Below are 19801 nucleotides of genomic sequence, written 5' to 3' on the forward strand. Positions count from 1 at the left end.
TATAGCCTACTGCTCTGATACCTGTTCTCCAGGTATTGCTCTCAAAGTATTTACTGTTGCACCAAAACACTCATATCTCTCCGGTGTCCAGAGGTTAGTGATATATCTGATTATCGGTGATACTGCAGATCATCAATAATCGGGTATATATCTGTATTCTTGGTGATACTGCAGATCACCAATAATCAGACCCTCTCTGTGTTACACCAATCGTTACAGTAAGCTTCTCTAAGGACAGTCAATTACTGACTCTGTACAGTGCTTCTATGATAATATGGTAGGACATTAGACTATGACTATGGTAGGATTAGATTGTGAGCTCTTCTAAGCACAGTCAGTGGCATGACTAAGTACTCTGTAAAGTGCTGCAGAAGATGTCAATGCTATATAAATAACTATTATAATATGGTAGGACATTTGACAATGACTATGGTAGGATTAGATTGTGAGCTCCTCTGAGGACAGTTAGTGCTATGACTATGTACTCTGTAAAGTGCTGCAGAAGATATGTGCTATATAAATAAATAATAATAATATGGTAGCTCATTAGACTAGGTTTATGGTAGGATTAGACTGTAAGTTCCTCTGAGGACAGTTTGTGACCTGACTGTGTACTCTGTAAAGTGCTGCAGAAGATGTCACTGCTATATAAATTAAATCTATATATAAAAGTGTGTGTGTGTGTGTGTGTGTGTGTGTGTGTGTGTGTGTGTGTGTGTGTGTGTGTGTGTGTGTGTGTGTGTGTGTGTGTGTGTGTGTGCCCTTACTACCTGGGATGATATGTTCTGGGGGTCTTGCGTCCCCCCTGCACACCTGGGCGGAGCTACAAACAGCAAATCAGATTTCACCCATTCAAGTCAATGGAAAAAATGTAAAAGGCTGCCATTCTCACAGTAATCAAGCCAGAGTCCCCACACTTGGCACAGGTGGTCACTTGGTGACCGAGGTTACAAATCCAAGAAAAGTGGGCGGAGCATAAAACAGCCAATCAAATTTCAGCCGTTCAATTTAAATGGGAAAATGTAAACTGCAGCCATTCTTAGACTGTTAATCGCAGGGTTCTCAAACTTGACACAGTTGGTCACTGGGTGAATACGATTAAGATTCAAGAAAATGGGTGGAGCTTACAACAGCCAATCAAAATTCATCTATTGATTTTCAAGGGGAATATTTAAACTGCTGCTATTCTTACACTGTTAATGGCAGAGGCTTCAAACTTGCTACAGTCGTCATTGGGTAACTGGGGTCCAAATTCACTAAAGGGGCAGGGCCACATACAGCCAATCAGATTTCCTTGGTGGATAAACTGCTTCCATTCACACATTTTTGATGCCAGGAACCTAAACGCTCACAAACGTGGTCATTGTGACTGTGTGTCAAGGTTACAAAAAGTGGGCGGAGCAAAAAACAACTTTTACTGGGAAAGTATAAACTGCAGCCATTCTTACATCGTTAATGGCAGGGTTCTCAAACTTTGCACAATTGGTCATTGGGTGACTTAGATTAAGATTTTGCAAGGTGGGTGGAGCCTACAACAGCCAATAAAAATTCACCTTTTGATTTTTAAAGGGAATATTTAAGCTGCTACCATTCTCTTATACTGTTAAAAGCAGATGCCTCAAGCCTGGTACAGTTGGTTACTGGGTGACTAGGGCCCAAATTAAGAAAGGGGGCGGAGCCACAAACAGCCAATCAGATTTGTTTATTTTTAAATGGGAATATACAAAGTATTGATACCAAGGACCCCAAAACTGATAAACTTGATAATTGAGTGACTGTATGTCAAGGTTAGAAAAAGTGGGCGGTGCCAACAACTACATTTTTTACATGGCAGGGTTCCCAAACTTTACACAATTGGCCACTGGGTGACTGGGATGAATATTCAGAAATGTGGGTGGAGCCTACAACAGCCTATCAAAATTTACCTATTGATTTTCAAGGGGAATATTCACATTGCTACCATTCTTACACTGATAATGGCAGAGGCCTCAAACCTGATACAGTCAGTCATTGGGTGACTAAGGTCCAAATTCACTAAAGGGGTGGAGCCACAAACAGCCAATCAGATTTGTTAGATTGATTTCAGCCATCCTGTTATTGGCAGGGTTCTCAAACGTCACACAGTTGGCCACTGGGTGACTGGGACTAATATTCAGGAAAGTGGGTGGAGCCTACAGCAGCCAATCAAAATTCACCTTTTGATTTTCAAGGGGAATATTGAAACTGCAGCCATTTTTACACTGTTAATGGCAGAGGCCTCAAACCTGCTACAGTCGGTCGTTAAGTGTCTGGGGTTCAAATTCAGTTAAGGGGCGGAGCCAAAAACAGACAGATTTATTTGCTGGATAAACTGCTTCCATTAGCACAATTTTGATGCCAAGAACCCAAAAGCTCACAAACTTGGTCATTGAGTAGTGACGGTGTGTCCAGGTTACACAAAGTGGGTGGAGTTAACCACTTAAGCCCGAAGGGTTAACATTTTTTTACATCCGAGCAACTTTCACCCCCCATTCATTTGCCAATAACTTTATCACTACTCATCACAATTAATTGATCTATATCTTGTTTTTTCCGCCACCAATTAGGCTTTCTGTGGGTGGTACATTTTGCTAAGAGCCACTTTACTGTAAATGCATTTTAACAGGAAGAATAAGAAAAAAATGGAAAAAATTCATTATTTCTCAGTTTTCAGCCATTATAGTTTTAAAATAATACATGCCTCCATAATTAAAACTCATGTATTATATTTGCCCATATGCCCCGGGTATTTCACCGTTAAAATTATATCCCTATCACACTGTATGGCGACAATATTTTATTTGGAAATAAAGGTGCATTTTTTCCATTTTGCGTCCATCACGGTTTAGAAGCCCATAATTTATTAAATAATATTGATATACTCCTTTGACATGCATATTTAAAAAGTTCAGACCCTTAGGTAACTATTTATGTTTTTTTTTTTTTTTTATTATTGTAATTTTTTTTTTTTTTTAATTTAAACTTGTATGTGGGTATTTTTTGGTGTGGGAGGTAAACAGGGTTTTTTTTAATATATTTATATGTTTATTTTTTAAACTGTTTTTTTTTGGGGTGTAATTTGCTATTTGGCCACAAGATGGCCAGAATCAAAAAGTCCTGGGAGCGATCAATCTCGCTCCCAGGCAGAAGAAAGGAGCCCAGAGCTCAGAAAAGCCGCAGCGTCTGAAGAGACGCTGTCGGCTTTTCTCCGGGGGGGTCCGATCAGCGAAAGGGATTTATAATCCCTTTCACTGATCGGTGGGCTAGCGGCCAGCAGCGGGGGCGCGCACGGGGGGGGGGGGGGGCGCGGGAGCGCGCGCGACCCGCGGGAGTGCGCGCAGCCCAACTGGACGAGAAATCTCGTCCAGTTGGGCTTAAGTGGTTAAAAACAGATTTTTCTGGGATATTGTAAACTGTAGCCCTTCTTCACTGTTAATGGCAGGGTTCTCAAACTTAGCATAGCTGGTTACTGGGTGACTGGGATTAATATTCAGAAAAGTGGGTGGAGCCTAAAAATGCCAATCAAAAATCACATGTCGCTTTTCAAGGAGAATATTAAAATTGCTGCCATTCTTGCACTGTTAATGGCACAAGCCTCAAACCTGGGTCACTGGTGTTCAAATTCAGGAAAAGGGGACATAGCCACAAACAGTGAATCAGATTTGTTTAATTTCATGGGAAAATACAAATTATTGATGCCAAGGACCCCAAAGCTCACAAACCTAGTCATTGAGTAATGACTTTGTGTCCAGGTTATACAAAGTGGGCGGAGCCAAAAACAAATTTCACTGGGAAAGTGTAAACTGCAGCCCTTCTTACACTGTTTATGGCAGGGTTCCCAAACGTTGCCCAGATGGTCACTGAGTGACAGATTAATATTCAGGGAAGTGGGTGGAGCCTATAATAGCCAATCAAAATTCACATGTTGATTTTCAAGTGGAATATTTAAATTGCTGCCATTTTTACACTGTTAATAGCAGATGCCTCAAACCTGCTACAGTTGGTCATTGGGTGACTGGGGTTCAAATGCTGGAGAGGGGGTGAAGCCACAAACAGCCAATCTGATTTGTTTAATTTCTATGGGAATATACAAATTATTGATGCCAAGGACCCCAAAGCTCACAAACTTGGTCATTGAGGGTTTGCGCGTTAGGGTTAGAAAGTGGGCGGAGCCAACACCAGTCAAATACATACACGGACAATGCCGGGTCATCAGTGGGTGGAGACAAATACAAATTTCACTGGGAAAATGTAAACTGCAGCCATTCTTACATTGTTAATGGCAGGGTTTTTAAACTTTGCACAGTTGGTCACTGGGTGACTGGGATTAATATTCAGAAAAGTGCGTGGAGCCTATAAAAGTGAATCAAACTTCACCTATTGCTTTTCAAGGGGAATATTTAATTGCTACTATTCTTGCACTGTTAATGGCACAGGCCTCAAACCTGGTACAGTTGGTTATTGGGTGACTGGGGTTCAAATTCAGAAAAGGGTGTGGAGCCACAAACAGCCAATCAGATTTTTTTCATTTCAATGCAAATTATTGATACCAAAGACCGCAAAGCTCACAAACTTGGTCAGTGAGTAATTGGGTGTTAGGGTTAGAAAAAGTATGCAGAGCCAACACCAGCCAAATACATACCCGGGCAACGCCGGGCAATCAGCTAGAATAGAATAAAATAATTCTTGGCATAATGTCCCACCTAAAGAAAGCCTAATTAGTGGCAGAAAAAACAAGATATAGTTCATTTCATTGCGATAAGTAATGATAAAGTTATAGACGAATGAATGGAAGGAGCACTGAAAGGTGAACATTGCTCTGGTGCTCAAGGGGTAAAACCCCTCAGAAGTGGTTAAAATCAGTAAAAAAAAAAAAAAAAATAGAAGCAATGCAGCAGCATCAGCATGATTGTTACATGCTCATAATTTATAACTACTGCTGCATCAGATACAAAAACTGTGTGTCACACCTTATGTGTCCTCCACAGATCACTGATAATTCTGCAGCTGCTGACTGTACCTGTGTCCTCAGAGCTGGCTGGCAATGCCTGTCTGTCTCACCCACACACACTCTGGTGTGCCCTCCTGCCTGTATCAACTCACTGTCTCTGCCACTCCTGCTCTGGTCTCAATGCCTGGGGGAGTCAAGGGGACACAGCCACACAGGGGAACAAAGTCTCTCTGTCGTCCTTATGCCTGGCATAACGAGCAGGGGGTGGAGTTAGAGGCAGAGCCTCACAAAAATGGTAAACACTACTCTGGAGGCTGTTGGCTGCTGCTATGGTGACGGGGCGGGTTTAGAGGGGGAGGCTGAAGCAGAGAGCAGTGTTGACTGCCTCTATTGGCCGGGTGCAGAGGGGGACGTGTATGGAGGCAGCGTTGAGCTCTCCTCAGCCAGTTAAGCAAAAAACGCATGGAAGGTAATATCGGTGGGCGGTAGTATTGCCTATACTGTATGACCGCGGGGCCCCCTCCAGACACGGGGCCTGGGGCAACTGCCTCCCTCCCCCAAAGGCCACCTCTGGGCACACTGATTCCTAGTAGGGGCAGTGCATGTATGGATGGTTTTAAATGATTTTAATAACATGCTTGTGTTTGAATAAAGATTATTAAATAACCGAGAGAGTATAGGTCTTTCATTAATCTTTCACAATTCACAATATAGATTCTTTTTTGAGAGTGTTATGTTTCATCCATAGTCATGTAAAGCTTTTTGTGGCTCTATATTTTTGTACTTCCATGTCTGTCAATTTTTTCTCAAATAAAGTAAGAGCAATGTTCCAGAATACTTCAAGACTACTGGTATCTGAGGCTAGAAAAAAAAATATACAGTATAAATCAGGGAGACAAATGGTATATAGCAGGATGAATATAATCACCTGTATACGGCACTGATCATATTCTTTTTTAGTAGGTGGCTCCTGTGTGGGAGAAGATGAAGAAAGAGTACGGGCCTGTATAGGCATTTCTACTGGAGTGGAGACTGGCTCAGATGTTGCTCCACCAAACTGGAAAGAAACAGAAATAAGTACAGGCTTCATTATACAAGCAATCAGCTTAATGTTAACAAAATACTTGTACCATTCTTGAACAGATATGATATTATTTATATAGGAGATTTAAGTCTCAAACTTTTTTAACTGATCTCAAATACACGCTGCTTGAAAATTATGCCTGTGAAATGTACTTTTAAAGAAAAGCAAGAAGTATATGTGTTCAAATGCTTTTACAAATGTACACAGTTTCTGATTAAACTGTACTTACTAATGTAGTATAAAGATTGTGTAGTAAACACTAATATTTGCTACACAACATTTATGAGAAAACATAATTTTGAATTTCTGGTGACATAACTTGCTACTCTGAAACATCTTCAAGCCAAACCATAGAACCATGTAGGTGCACAGCTACAAATGACTAAGTTACAGGAGATTAATATACTGTAACATTACTGAGGGTGTGGGTGTTATAAACATTTTGTGACATCACTGGGATACAGGGAATTAATATGTGACATCACTGGGATGTAAGGGGTTAATTATCTGTGAAATTACAAGGATACAGGGGGTTTGTACATTGTGACATCACTAAGGTTTTTAGCATTCCACACAGTTACACCGTATACGTCATTACTCTAACAGTTGCACTTAAATAAAATATATTTGTGTATTAATTTCATTGTTGCAGTTACTGACCACTTGCACATATTTGAATGCACAGTTGTTCCTAAAATATATTGGTGCATTTAGTTCATTGTTGAAATTATTAATCCTCTGAACTCAAAACACAACAAGCTGAAACTCTAGAAATGATCAAAACAACTAACGATAGAATGCAAGTTGAATTTGGTTGCACTAATGGAGTGTATTTACTTTTAAAATGGATTGCATGCAAAATCATTCTGTACTAAACACCTTTACCAGCATTGAAAGGTGATTTGGCTGCAGGCTGTAGCTCTACCAGCACAACCCATTTATATAAAGGTGTGAGTAGTAGGTTTGTCACTGGAGATCTGAAGCCTGGTACACACTTTCAATTATGAGTAGCTAAATCACTGACCAATTATACACCTCCATGTAGTATGAGGATTTAATTACACAATTTGCTCATAGTATTCAATATCTAGTCACCCTGATAGAAGTGTTAAAATTGGTCAGTGGTTGGCCAATAAAAGTTGAAGGTGTGTACCAGGTTTTATGTGCATGTATGTGTTCCCTAGAATGGCAGAACCTGACAGGCCTCAGCATGAATTTCAGTTTCAAGAGTATGAAATGTGTGCTTGCTTGCTGACTGACAAGTGTTGGTAGAGCAGGGACCCTTTTAACTGTAGGAAACCTCAACATTGTTGAAAGGGATTAGTGCAGAATGATTTTTCATGCAATCCATTTTGGAAGTGAATATTCTCCATAAGTGCAATTGAATACAACTTGAATTCTAGTTGTTTCTATCATTACTAGAAATTGAGCTTGTTGCGATTGTTTGAGTGCAGAGGGTTAATGACTGTATGGAAATTGACTACTCCCCTAAGCACATCCTTTTTCCTTTAAATCCTGGGCCTCACACAGGATGAGCATAGCTTCCCTTGCTAGCGTGTATATTTCATTGTTGCAGATACTGACCTCTTGCCAGGCGAAGGACTGGCTAGGGGGCAAGGGGGAGATTTCCCGCCAGGCTGCCTCCACTTTAATGTTCCTGGGCAGGTGCAATACCATGGTGTATTTACCTAATATTCAGCCCTGTAGTGACAGTGCGCACAGCCACTCGCGGCTGCTTAATCCAAAATCCTGCCCCAGGCTCCGGCTGCCACTGTGGTGCACACTGACTACACCCCCCCCCCCCCCCGACTAGGAGCTTTCCGATTGGCACAGCTAGACAAGAAAGCAGACTATCACAGCAGTCATCGTGCTGTGGTTGAGGCCGGATTGGAGAGCAAAATCCTTGCATGATGGCTGACTGCACCCGAGAAGGAGACCATACGAGCTTGAAGGCGGCTGAGCGGAGGAGGCCAGAGGGTGGTTAACTGAAAGCCTGAAACGACTGAAGAAAGAGAATTGCTGGGCATCAGTCAGGTTGTCATGATGGGGTGGGTGTGTGTAAGGGTGAGTGCATGGGGGGGGGGGGGGGGGATTGCAGACTGGGGGTTATAGTGAAATTGTGTGTGGGCGGGGAGGGAGATTGCAGGCTGCAGGTCATAGTAAAATGGGGGGGGGGGTATTGCAGACTGGGAGTTGTAGTGAAATTGTGTGGGGTGAGAAGGGGGAGTGCAGGCTGCGAGCTATAGTGAAATTGGGGGGGGGGGGAGGTGATTGCAGACTGGGGGTTATAGTGAAATTGTTTGTGTGAGAGGGGACTGCAGGCTGTGGGTCATAGTGAAATGGGGGGGTGGAATTGTAGACTGGGGGTTGTAGTGAAACTGTGTGTGGGGGAGGGGGAGCGCAGGCTGCAGGCATAGTTAAATGGGGGGATTGCAGACTGGGGTTTATAGCGAATTGGGGGCTGGGAAATTGCAGACTGGGGGCTATAGTGAAATGAGGAGGGGGTAGATTGCAGACTGTGAGTTATAGTGAAATTGTGTGTGGTTGGGTTGCAGGTTTGGAGTCATAGTTCAGTTGCTTATTGGGGAAATGACAGTGCAGGTTGGGGGTCATAGTGAATTGAAATAGAGGGAGTTCAGGCCCCTCGGTCATGGTGAAGTGTACATGTAAAAAAAGGCATCCAGTATAAAGGGCGCCAAAAATAACCGCAAGCAGAATATTAGTAAAATGAATATTACCGATGCCTAACCCCAAGACCCCCCTGGTGGTGCCTAATCTTTAATCCCCCTCTTCTTCAGTGCCAAACTTTAATCCCTAATGACTCCCTCCACACGCCTAACACTAAAGACCGTTGACTACTAACTCTAGCCCCTGATATTTCCGCTGTCATAGGTGGCAATGCTAACAGCCGTGATTGTCACCTAAAAAACGTAATTTGGGTGCCCGCAGGCACCAAGGTATTATTTACCAGTTTAGCCATTTATGGCTGCTTATCTGGGCTTTTAACAGCAGTGAAGCTATTGAGGTTAGGGTTAGGAGGCAGGGGTCTGTAGTGTTAGGAGTGTGGAGGTCATTAGGGATTTAGGTTAGGCATGGGCAGGAAGGATTAAGATTAGGCAACAAGGGGGGGGGGGGGGGGTTCTTAGACACCACCAGGGGGGTCTTGGGGTTAGGCATTGGTAGAGGGAGGGTTCTGTGTTAGAGTGTAGTTAGGTTAGGACATAGTAAGACGTTGGTAAAGATTACCAATATTTTTTAATTACCAACAATATAATCAAAAATACTGCGCACCACAGAAAACAATGCACAATAGGGGATCACAGCTTGTATAGAGTCACCTTACTCCAATCAACCAACACAAATCCAGTCGGTTAGAGGAAGTGTACAATAATAGCAATGTATATTCAGAAGCCTACAATACATATGAGTAGAAGGAACATTAAACAGTAGACAGTTAGATTATGATGTTTTTTAGCTATTTTAGTGGATGCAGGGTGTATTTATTGTATATCACTCCCCACTTGGTTGCCTAGCGATAGTAGAGGGCGGCGTCATGGGCAGTACCCAGGAGGGGTTGCGACGGTATTTTAATGATGTCAGTAGAGCGTGCTGCCAGCCCCTGAATGAGTCATCACGACAAAACGCGTAGGGCGGAGCTAGGCAGCACGCTGGCATTCCAGAAGTACAGGCATACCGAGTGAGGACTGATCGCCCTGTGTCCGCGGCCAGGGATTCAGAAGTCTGTTGCACGCTGGATTGCCTTTTGATTTTAATAAAGAGACGCTTGTGGAAACCCATCGGAGAAGCGTGGATTACTGCACAGCATATATTACACGCTGAGAACCAAGGTGCCATCTGGTGAGTTCATTCACAAAGGGGGGAAAGATCTTATTGATCCAGGTGGTGAAGGCACATCCCCCTGGAGTGAGTGCAGCACGAGGTAGAAATTAACAGTGTTTAGACAGTGCTGAGCACTATGTGCGCTCTCTTTGTTTTTATTATAGGGTGTCATATCTTCACTGAAGATTGGGACTACGTAAGCACGGCAAGTGACTTTGGATTTGTGTTAATGTTTTTTAATTGTAATTAAGTAGTAGAATATGGGTGCAGGCTGGGGGGTAAATGCACAGGGATTGTTGCATACAGTTGCGTGTAAAATATATTTGTGTGTTTTTATTAGTATGTTTTATTTATTGTATTTATAAAGCGCCAACATATTACGCAGCGCTGGCATTTTAGTGCTGTAGTTGCTGACCTCTTGCACAGTGAGCCTTAAATATATTTGTGGATTTCTTTTATTGTTGCCGACACTAAGTTCGTTAATATACAGTATATTTGAACGTCCAGTTGTTGTTATTCAGAGAAGAAGAAAAAAAAACACAAAATAGGTCAGGGAACACGTTTCCTTGCACTAATCAGTGCTGCTTTGGCAGTTGTGGGGAACTTTCATGTGAACACACAAGCGTGTATAAGAGTGTATGCACATGCACATGCACAAGCGTGCAATCACATGCACAAGAGTGCATGGCAGATGGTGAACTCACAGGATCACGTATACATGCGCGATCCTGTGTACATGTTTGCTATCATGTCTATACACATGATCCTGCGCAAACACACATGATTGTGCACAGCAGCAGGAAAACTACAATGTCCTTGCATAGGGTAGAGTAGAGGTGATTACTATTACTGAGTTAACAGTAATCATTGGAAAAAAAAAAAAAAAGCACACATTGGCTCAGGGAACACATGTTCCCTTGCACTAACTAGTGCTGCCTTTAGGGGCACCAGGGAACGTGCACACACACGGGAGAGACCCGCGAAAAGCAGCAGAACTGGAGTACATATATCAATGCCTCTGGAGCTAAGATGAAGTATCAAGGGGCGTAAATATACTGTACATGATTCAGGAAGTGGTTAAAATAACAACAAATAAGTGTACACATTTTTTTTTATTATCAATCAGGTACGATCTCTGTTGGTGTGACGCTGTACAAAAGGTCAGTGACTTCAACTATTACATAAAAAAAGCTTATGTTTTTTTTTACAACCTGCAATCTTTGGTGCAACAATGCTGTACAACAAGCCAGCGACTTAACCTTCTAAAGAAATATATGTACTTTTTTTTATAACCTCCTGTGTATGGGGTGTAACTCTGTGGAACCTAAAAAGCCGCAATATATACCAGTCACCCTCTGTGAAAAGTCACATACCGTATATAGTTGCATATAGGCCGAATTTTTGAGCAGAAAAAATGTGCTGAAAAGCTACCCCCTCGGCTTATATGCGAGTCACCTGTCAGTGTCGGTGGTGGGGGTGTGTGGATTGATGATGGGGGTCAGCGGTGATGCTGAGCAGGTTTGCTGTGCCTGCAGAGACATGTTTCTCTAGTGATCGAGACCGAAAGGGAGCACACAGAGAACATCTGATGACAGGGAGTGATCCCATGCCCGAGGGAGAGCAGATCAGCTGCTGCGATACTGCAGTGCGAGATGCTTCTAGCTGATCGGGGCTGAAGGGGAGCGCACAGAGATCAGCTGATGAGAGGGATCAATTGCATGCCTGGGGTGAGCACAGATTAGCGGCGGTCGGATGCCTGGGGTGAGCAGATTAGCGGCGGTCGGATGCCCGGGGAGAGCAGAACAGGAGCAATGAAGGGGAGTGCACAGAGATGAGCTGATGAGAGGGAGTGAAAGCATGCCCGGGGGTGTACAGATTAGCGGCATTCAGATTCCCGTGGAGAGCAGAGCAGGAGCAATGATTGGCCACCCAGAGAATCACAGCAGGAGCGCTCCTCCATGTACATAATCTCAGGCTTCCTGCTATCTCTGCACCTTGTGAGCCCATTGGCTATTTACCCAACCTCTCTCATGTCGTCAGGAACTTCATCAAAGTACATCAGAGGGATATGTCCTCCTTTTCTTTACAAGAGATTGAACATGTTTTCCTGTCTGTTAGAGAGACGATATAAACAAACTTCTTTTGGCTACAGATGCCTTTTGGATTTTTCCCTCAGTCCCCGATTTCCAACTAGCCTTGGGCTAGGTGCATATTTGATTAAAAAACTTGATGTTAAACATAGGATCCATTCGCGCTTTCCACTTAAAACAAAATGGGAGCAGAAGAGAAAGCGGAAGTGCACATTTCCAAATGCCAGAATTTTTCCGGAGACCGCGGACACTGCAGATGCTCATGGAATGTATGCATTATTTTGGTCCTCCGCTGCTGCTTCTACTGCTGCTGGGCTAAGGGACAAGCTAGGTATATAGCTCAGATCCTGGGCAGAAACATAGTGCTTCCATTGCACTGCAAACAACCAATGGGTATCCTCCCTAGTACCATGGAGGATTTTTATTGCATCATGGTGGATCAATGAGAATTCTCCCTGTTGCAATCCTATGGGAGCCCTATGCTTCTGCTGGGGCTCTGAACTTCATTGAACTTTATTGGGCTTGGAAGTACTTCAAAAAAGGGCAGAAGAAGAAAAAGCAAAACAAAACAGGAGTACCCCTATAGTGTAGTGGTAAAAGCACCTGAATATTTGTTACAACAAAGGTGGGTTATTAGATAGCAACATGTGCAACATATACAGCATGTAGAGAATTCTGCCTCCATATGGATTCAATCCAGGTCGCTCTCCAAGAAACAAAAAAAAACAAAAACAAGGCTGCTGGATACTAGATACTAAACTAAGATAGGTGGGAGGTGTACTGTAAATTCAATGAAAATAATCTTACCTCAGACGAGGAATAAGGGTTAGGAAAATGAATGTTTATTAGACACAAGACCATTAGCAGAGACAACGTAACACCTTGGTCAAACTTCAAGGAAATTGATGAAGAAGTCACATCCTCCATCTCCGCCAAACTACCTGTGACCTGGATCTTGGCCCAACACAGTTCATGTTGTACTGCCCGACCTGTTTGTACCAGTATTCCTCAAAATATATAGCAATCATCAGGCCTCGCCTCAAAAAACCTTCCTTGTACCTGGATGCAATAACCAGCTACAGACCTGTCTCTAACTTTCACCTTTCTAGGTAAGGTAATTGAAAAAGCCGTATACCTCCAGCTAGAAGCCAAAATCTTACAAAACAACAGTTATGACCAATTCCAATCTGGCTTCAGGAAACATCACTGCACTGAAACTGCCCTCATCCAAATCTGCAACCACCTGCTCATGGCAAGAGACAGAGGAGAGTGTGCCATCCTGATACTGCTAGACCTTTCTGCAGCCTTTGATACAGTTGACCATAACATCTTGATAAGCAGGCTACAGGAATACTGCAGCATTGATGGCATCATTTTTTAGTGGTTCCAATCCTTCTTGAGTGGCAGAACCCAAAAAGCGTCTATGGGGCCCTTCCTGTCCTCCTCTGTACCACTTAAGTATGGGGGGACCCAGGGCTCAATCCTTTCTCCCCTGCTTTTCACAATTGACATGTTACTGCTTGGAAAACAAATAAAAAAATACAGAATGACATGTGATTGATATGCTGACGACACCCAAGTATATATTTTCTTTAAGCCTGGTGTGACAGACCCAACTCCAACTATAAACGTCTGCTTAGGTGAACTACAGCAATGAATGAATGACAACTGGCTGAGACTAAATGCAGATAAAACTGAAGTCCTTCTGATTGGAGGACAGCGCATGACAACAAAACAACTTAACTTGCAGTCTTCACCACTGGGAATAGGAGGCACGGATCTACGCAGCTCTGATCATGTGCGTAGCCTGGGAGTTCTAATTGATTGGGATTTAAACTTCAGAACTCACATCTCTGCTGTGGTGAAATCATCCTACTTTCACCTGAAGAACATTGCAAAAATCAAGCACCTCATCCCTCCAGAAAATCTGCCAACCTTAGTCCATGCCTTCATTACATCCCGACTAGACTACTGTAATGCTCTCTACACTGGCCTTCCAAAAAAGGATGTGTACCGCCTACAGCTGATACAGTATACTGCTGCCAGACTGTGAACCAACCAAGCCCATCACTGCCACATAACGCAAGTCCTGCATTCCCTTCACTGGCTACCTATAAAATGGAGGGTCTGATTCAAGATCGGTCTGCTGACAAATCACTACATAATCTGGGCCCTGGATACATGAAAGAAATGTTACAGCTGCATAGTAATCCCTGCAATCTCAGATCCACAGGTTCTAATAATCTAGTCATACCCAGAGTCCACCTGGAAACCTTCGGTCCCAGAGCCTTCTGTTATGCTGCTCCTACGTTATGGAACTCCTTACACTTCAGCAGATCAGGACAGCTCCATCTCTGGATGTGTTTAAATCCAGACTGAAAACCCACCTGTTCAGTTTGGCATTTGCAGAAATATAATTTTTGTTGTGTAAATACTTCATTATACTATCAACTACTGAATCTGAGTGAGTCAGTGCTTTGAGTCCTATGGGAGAAAAGCACTACAGAAGTGTTATTGTTTTAAGACTTGTGTGATATATTATCTTTTTATTAAAGTTTTTCAAGACAATTAGAAATTTACATCCACAAAGGAGTTTACAAGACTTGTCAATTATCACGTGATGTTTCATAAGACTGTTTTAAACTCTATCAATATTGGGTCACTTTACAAATGCACACTTATTTACAAAACGTGAGATCTTCTTCTTCTGCAACAACCAAGGAAAAAAAAACGTTTCTTGTTAGTAAGCCACCAAGTTCTGAGTTCATCGTCCCATTTAATTCCACTGCTTGAGATGTCTTCCTAGAAATTCAGACAATTGCCAGTGTTGTACATTCATTTAAACTAGTCCTGAGGTTCTGTTGAAGGTTTTTTATTTTTTGCGGGGTTTTTTACAATTACTGCAAAATACTTTGTAATACTTTGTAAAAAATAATAAAAACAAATATTTAATACAAGTTTATGCACTTTTTGAAAATGATAAAAAGTAGCAGCACTCACCCTTCTTGCTCGTTCAGCTTTATCTCTTGCAATTTTCTCTCGAACACGATCTCTGTACATGAGAATAACAAACTTGTCATAAAAGAACAAATCACTTCTACTTCTATGAACTTGCTTTTTTTAACTGTCACCTACACCACATGTGCTTCATTATCTTTAAATATCTACTTAAGGTTCCAGCCCGATGGTTTGTGCACTTTCTATTTCACCTGTCCAAGATTCACTTTTCTGAACTTGGTGTAATTGCCTTCTTAAAACAGAAGGAAACTTGCAATAATTCAGTTATAAATGAACATTTGTGGTTACACCTGCACACCTGTTGTACTCTTTTCTGAACTTCAAACTGATCTAAAATTAATTCAACACTCCAGTTTCCATTCTGACATAATTTAAAATGACACCGAAGCAAAAAAACAAACAAACAAACAAAAAAAAAAACCTTATGGCATAATGAATTTTATATGTAGTATGGATAATTCATAGAAAATTAGTAGCAAAGAAAAGTCATTTTTATTTTCAGTTACATAGCTTTTTTTTGCATCATTATCTAATATTTGCAGTTTACAAACTACACTCTCTGTATTTAAACTATGAAACAGAGCAGAGCTAATGATCCTTTCAACTTTCCTGCAGTAAAACCTTAAAACAAACCAGAAACAGTGAGAGACAGGTTGAGATAAGTGATTCAGAAAACAGCACCGTAGCCAACCAAGCTTGGTTGCAGAGCTCAGAAAAGCTCATTTGCATAGATCAACTTAAGTTTCTTAACTCTTCATGTACTGGAAACAATATGAGACTCATATCTGTGCTATTAATGTTCTATTTACAGCGCTTTGAGTCCCCAGGGAGAAAAGCGCTATATAAATATTATTGTTATTGTTATTTCTTAGCTGTACTACACATACAAATCATTATGTGATAAGTTCATTTTCACTTCAGATTCATATTTAAAAAAATAGATGGAGGACCAAAAAGTCAAGAGCCAATAAAGTGTACTATGAATAAAAGAAAAAAAAAAGTGCTCAGGCAGTTACCCCCTTCCTGGTCTCTTTTTTTTCTCTATTTCAGTGGATTTCAGTGGGACATGATGAGTCACTAAGTCAATGTGTCAGCCTTGTAAATAGAAATGTAACTCTTCCATTTGATACCCAATCGCCATTTATTTTTTTTTATTTTTTTTTTCAAATACTTTTATTAAAGCTTGCAATTACATTCGTAAAGATATGCAGTATGACAAAACAACCCTGAAGAGGTGAAATGCAATTTACACAAAAACATGACTTTTTCTTAAGCATATTTTGCAATTACAAAAAAGGTAAACAGATAGGTTTATCATCAATGGAAATGGTTAGTTCTTCATGTAAGCTGTTGTGACACCACTACTTAAAAAACCTTCTCTAGATCCTACCACACTTGCCAACTACCGCCCAGTGTCACTTCTCCCATTTGCATCCAAACTACTTGAACACATACTTGAATACATGTAGAATTAAACCATTATTTATCTGCTAACTCCCTACTTGATCAGTTCCAGTCTGGCTTTCGCTTTAACCACTCCACGGAAACAGCCCTTACCAAAGTGGCCAATGACCTTCTTCAGCCAAATCCAAAGGTCAATTTTCCATACTCATCCTTCTTGACCTGTCATCAGCATTTGATACTGTCGACCACACCTTACTCCTACAAATACTTTCAAATGTAGGAATAAAGGGCCTTGCTCTCACGTGGTTATCTTCCTACCTCTCTGGAAGGTCCTTCAGTCTCCTACTCAGATCAGATCTCTTCTCCTCATGCTTTGTCTGTTGGGGTTCCCCAAGGCTCTGTCCTTGGTCACCTCCTCTTTTCCATCTACATGCACGGTCTTGGTGATTTAATCAACTCATTCGGGTTTCAATACCACCTCTATGCAGACGATACAAAACTGTACCTCTCTGCCACAGACCTTAAAGAGAACCAGAGATGAAGCAACCTCATGTATTTTACCTTATAAATCAGTGGGAACATGACAGTAAACACCTAATCTGCTCTTTGTTACATTGTTCTCTGTTTAATTTGCCTGTTATCACCTCTAAGATAAGAATCCCGACTAAGCAGTCGGTCTGGCTTTGCTACAGAATAATTATAGCTGAGACTGTGTTCTTTGCTGTCTTCAAGTCCAAGCCTGCCCCCTGCTGGCTTTGCTCAGGAATCATTATAGCTGAGTCATTATAGCAAAGCCAGAATCAATGCTCAGTCCGGGATTCTTATCTCAGCTAGATAACAGACACTTTTAGCAGTGAGGATGGAACAGAGAGCATGGTAAATGTTTTCTCTAATGTTCCCACTGATTTCTATGGTAAAATACACAAGGGTGCTTCGTCTCTGGTTCACTTTAACTCCCTCCTCAAACGTGTTCCTGACTGCTTGTCTGCTATATCCTCCTTCATGTCCTCTCGCTTCCTATAACTTAATATGAATAAAACAGAACTAATAATTTTTCCACCATCTCTGTCCACCTCCCTGCCTGAAGTAACAATAAATGTTAATAACACTCCCATAACTTCAGTTCCCAAAGCTTGGTGCTTGGGGGTAATATTCGACTCATCTCTCTCTTTTATTCCTCATCTTAACTCAATAACCAACTCCTGCCATCTCCAACTCAAAAACATCTCGCATCCGTCCTTTTCTCACTCAAGACACAACTAAAATGTTAATACATGCTCTTATAATTTCTCGTCTGGACTACTGCAACATACTACTTTGTGGACTACCTTCTAACAGACTGGCCCCAGTCGGTACTGAACTCAGCTGCTCGTCTCATTCATCTTTCTTCTTGATCCTCCTCTGCTGACCCTCTTTGTCAAGCTCTTCACTGGCTGATAATTAACCAGAGGATTCAGTTCAAACTCCTAACCTACTAAGCTCTCCACAATCTCTCTCCCCGGTACATATCCTCACTAATTTCCAGATACAAACCCAACCGCAATCTCAGATCGGCACATGATCTCCTGTTGTCCTCCTCTAGAATCAACTCCTCACATTCACGTCTACAGGACTTCGCACGCGCTTCACCCCCCCCCCCCCCCTCTGGAATGCCCTTTAAACGCTCTCTAAAAACACACTTGTTCCGACAAGCGTACGCTCTACCTTAGGCCACTTACCTTTGTCCTAAGACCAAATTGCACTCCTACTAGGTATCCTAAAACACACAGCCTCTATATATTTGTTGCATACTACCCCTCCTCATGTTTCCCCCCCCCCCCATTCCCTTTAGATTGTAAGCTCGCAAGGGCAGGGCTCTCTCCCCCTTTTGTGTCTTGGTAACCATTATACATTTTATTCATCATGTTACTTTTATCACTGTCATTACCAATTCTATATTTTGTATCATTCTTTGTATTTTGTCACTAATTATGTATCTTGCATTTTGGTGTACACCATTGTCTGTATTATTATGTACCCCATGTTTGTTTCTTACTTTGTACAGCGCCACGGAATATGTTGGCGCTTTATAAATCAATAATAATAATAATAATAATAATGTAAAAAATATCTTGACGTCTTAACCCACTGAAACAAAACAATTTTATATCTGAAGCAAATTTTTTACCTTCTTGGCTTAGTATACTGAAGCTCAATTTTTATCATATATAGAACCTAGCATTTTCATTTCTGAACATAAACATAAAACTTAACCTATAAACTTTATGGGTCCAGGTGTTCCATCTCAGTCAAACTGCCATCTCTATCAGATGTCATCAGTAGTGGACCAACGCCAAGGTGATATTTCACATCTTCTAATCTTATCCTATCCCAGAAGTTGTTTAAAATCATCTGAGTAGCTATACACTAGCCATATATTTCAGATTTTTTAGAATTTCTCCTCCTTCCTTGTAGAGAATAGACATTACTTTTCCAAGTCATAGATCAAGTCCAGTTCTTTCACTAGAGCCTTCACTGTTGGTGTGTTTTCTAAGCCCCATTTTCTTAGGATGACCATTTTGGCCACATTTAAAATATGAAGCACCACAGAACCCTTGTAGGATTTAATATGCCATGTTTGAGAATCAAATGTCCATACTCTGTTAGTCATCTCCCCAATAAGTTTCAAGTGTGCAACTCTTGCCATTTTTGCATCTCCAACAGTTAGGGTCCCTATATGGGTATTGTTGGGCTAGTCTAAAAGGGATTTTATACCATCTAGCTAACATTTTGTAATTAAGTTCTTGAGTTCTTGGATGTATGTTGCAGTGGACGTTTTATGATCATAGTTACATGGTTATTTTGGTTGAAAAAAGACATACGTCCATCGAGTTCAACCAGTACAAAGTACAACTCCAGCCTGCTCCCTCACATATCCCTGTTGATCCAGAGGAAGGCGAAAAAACCCTTACAAGGCATGGTCCAATTAGCCCCAAAAGGGAAAAATTCCTTCCCGACTCCAGATGGCAATCAGATAAAATCCCTGGATCAACATAATTAGGCATTACCTAGTGTGAGAGAACGCGGAAAAGCCGCCGCGTGTACCGGTGGCAAGGCGGCTGATTCCGCGTCCAGCGTGGCGGTTTGTCTGCAGCAGCGTACATCTGGTGTGGCTGGGTCTGTTAGTTCACACAGATTGAGGAATACGCGCGCGCGCGCGCGCGCGCGCTGAGAGGCAGAACCTTTATGACAAACAAGGAGGGATCAGCTGACCAGGCCGATCAGCTGACCTCAAGGCAAGTGGCTATTGGTTGACTGCGGGTGGGTGGCGCCGGAGAGCGCTGCCCTATATATAGTCACTGCTGGCCAGTTTCAGGTTGTCTGCCGTTGCGAACACTTACGTGGAAGCACTCAGAC

At 41.9% G+C, this 19801-nt stretch overlaps 1 protein-coding gene across 1 annotated transcript in view; it reads right to left on the reverse strand.

Moving 5' to 3' along the window:
* UBXN1 (UBX domain protein 1) overlaps positions 1-19801 on the reverse strand; it is a 272138-nt gene that overhangs the window by 158951 nt on the left and 93386 nt on the right. Inside the window, exons 2-3 of the mRNA XM_068261474.1 lie at positions 14984-15035; positions 5898-6026 (exon numbers count right to left, since the gene is read on the reverse strand). Of these exons, the coding sequence (XP_068117575.1) occupies positions 5898-6026; positions 14984-15035 (181 nt within the window). The remainder of the gene's footprint in view (positions 1-5897; positions 6027-14983; positions 15036-19801) is intronic.

The sequence above is a fragment of the Hyperolius riggenbachi genome, chromosome 11, assembly GCF_040937935.1.
Source record: "Hyperolius riggenbachi isolate aHypRig1 chromosome 11, aHypRig1.pri, whole genome shotgun sequence".
Classification (NCBI taxonomy): Eukaryota; Metazoa; Chordata; class Amphibia; order Anura; family Hyperoliidae; genus Hyperolius; species Hyperolius riggenbachi.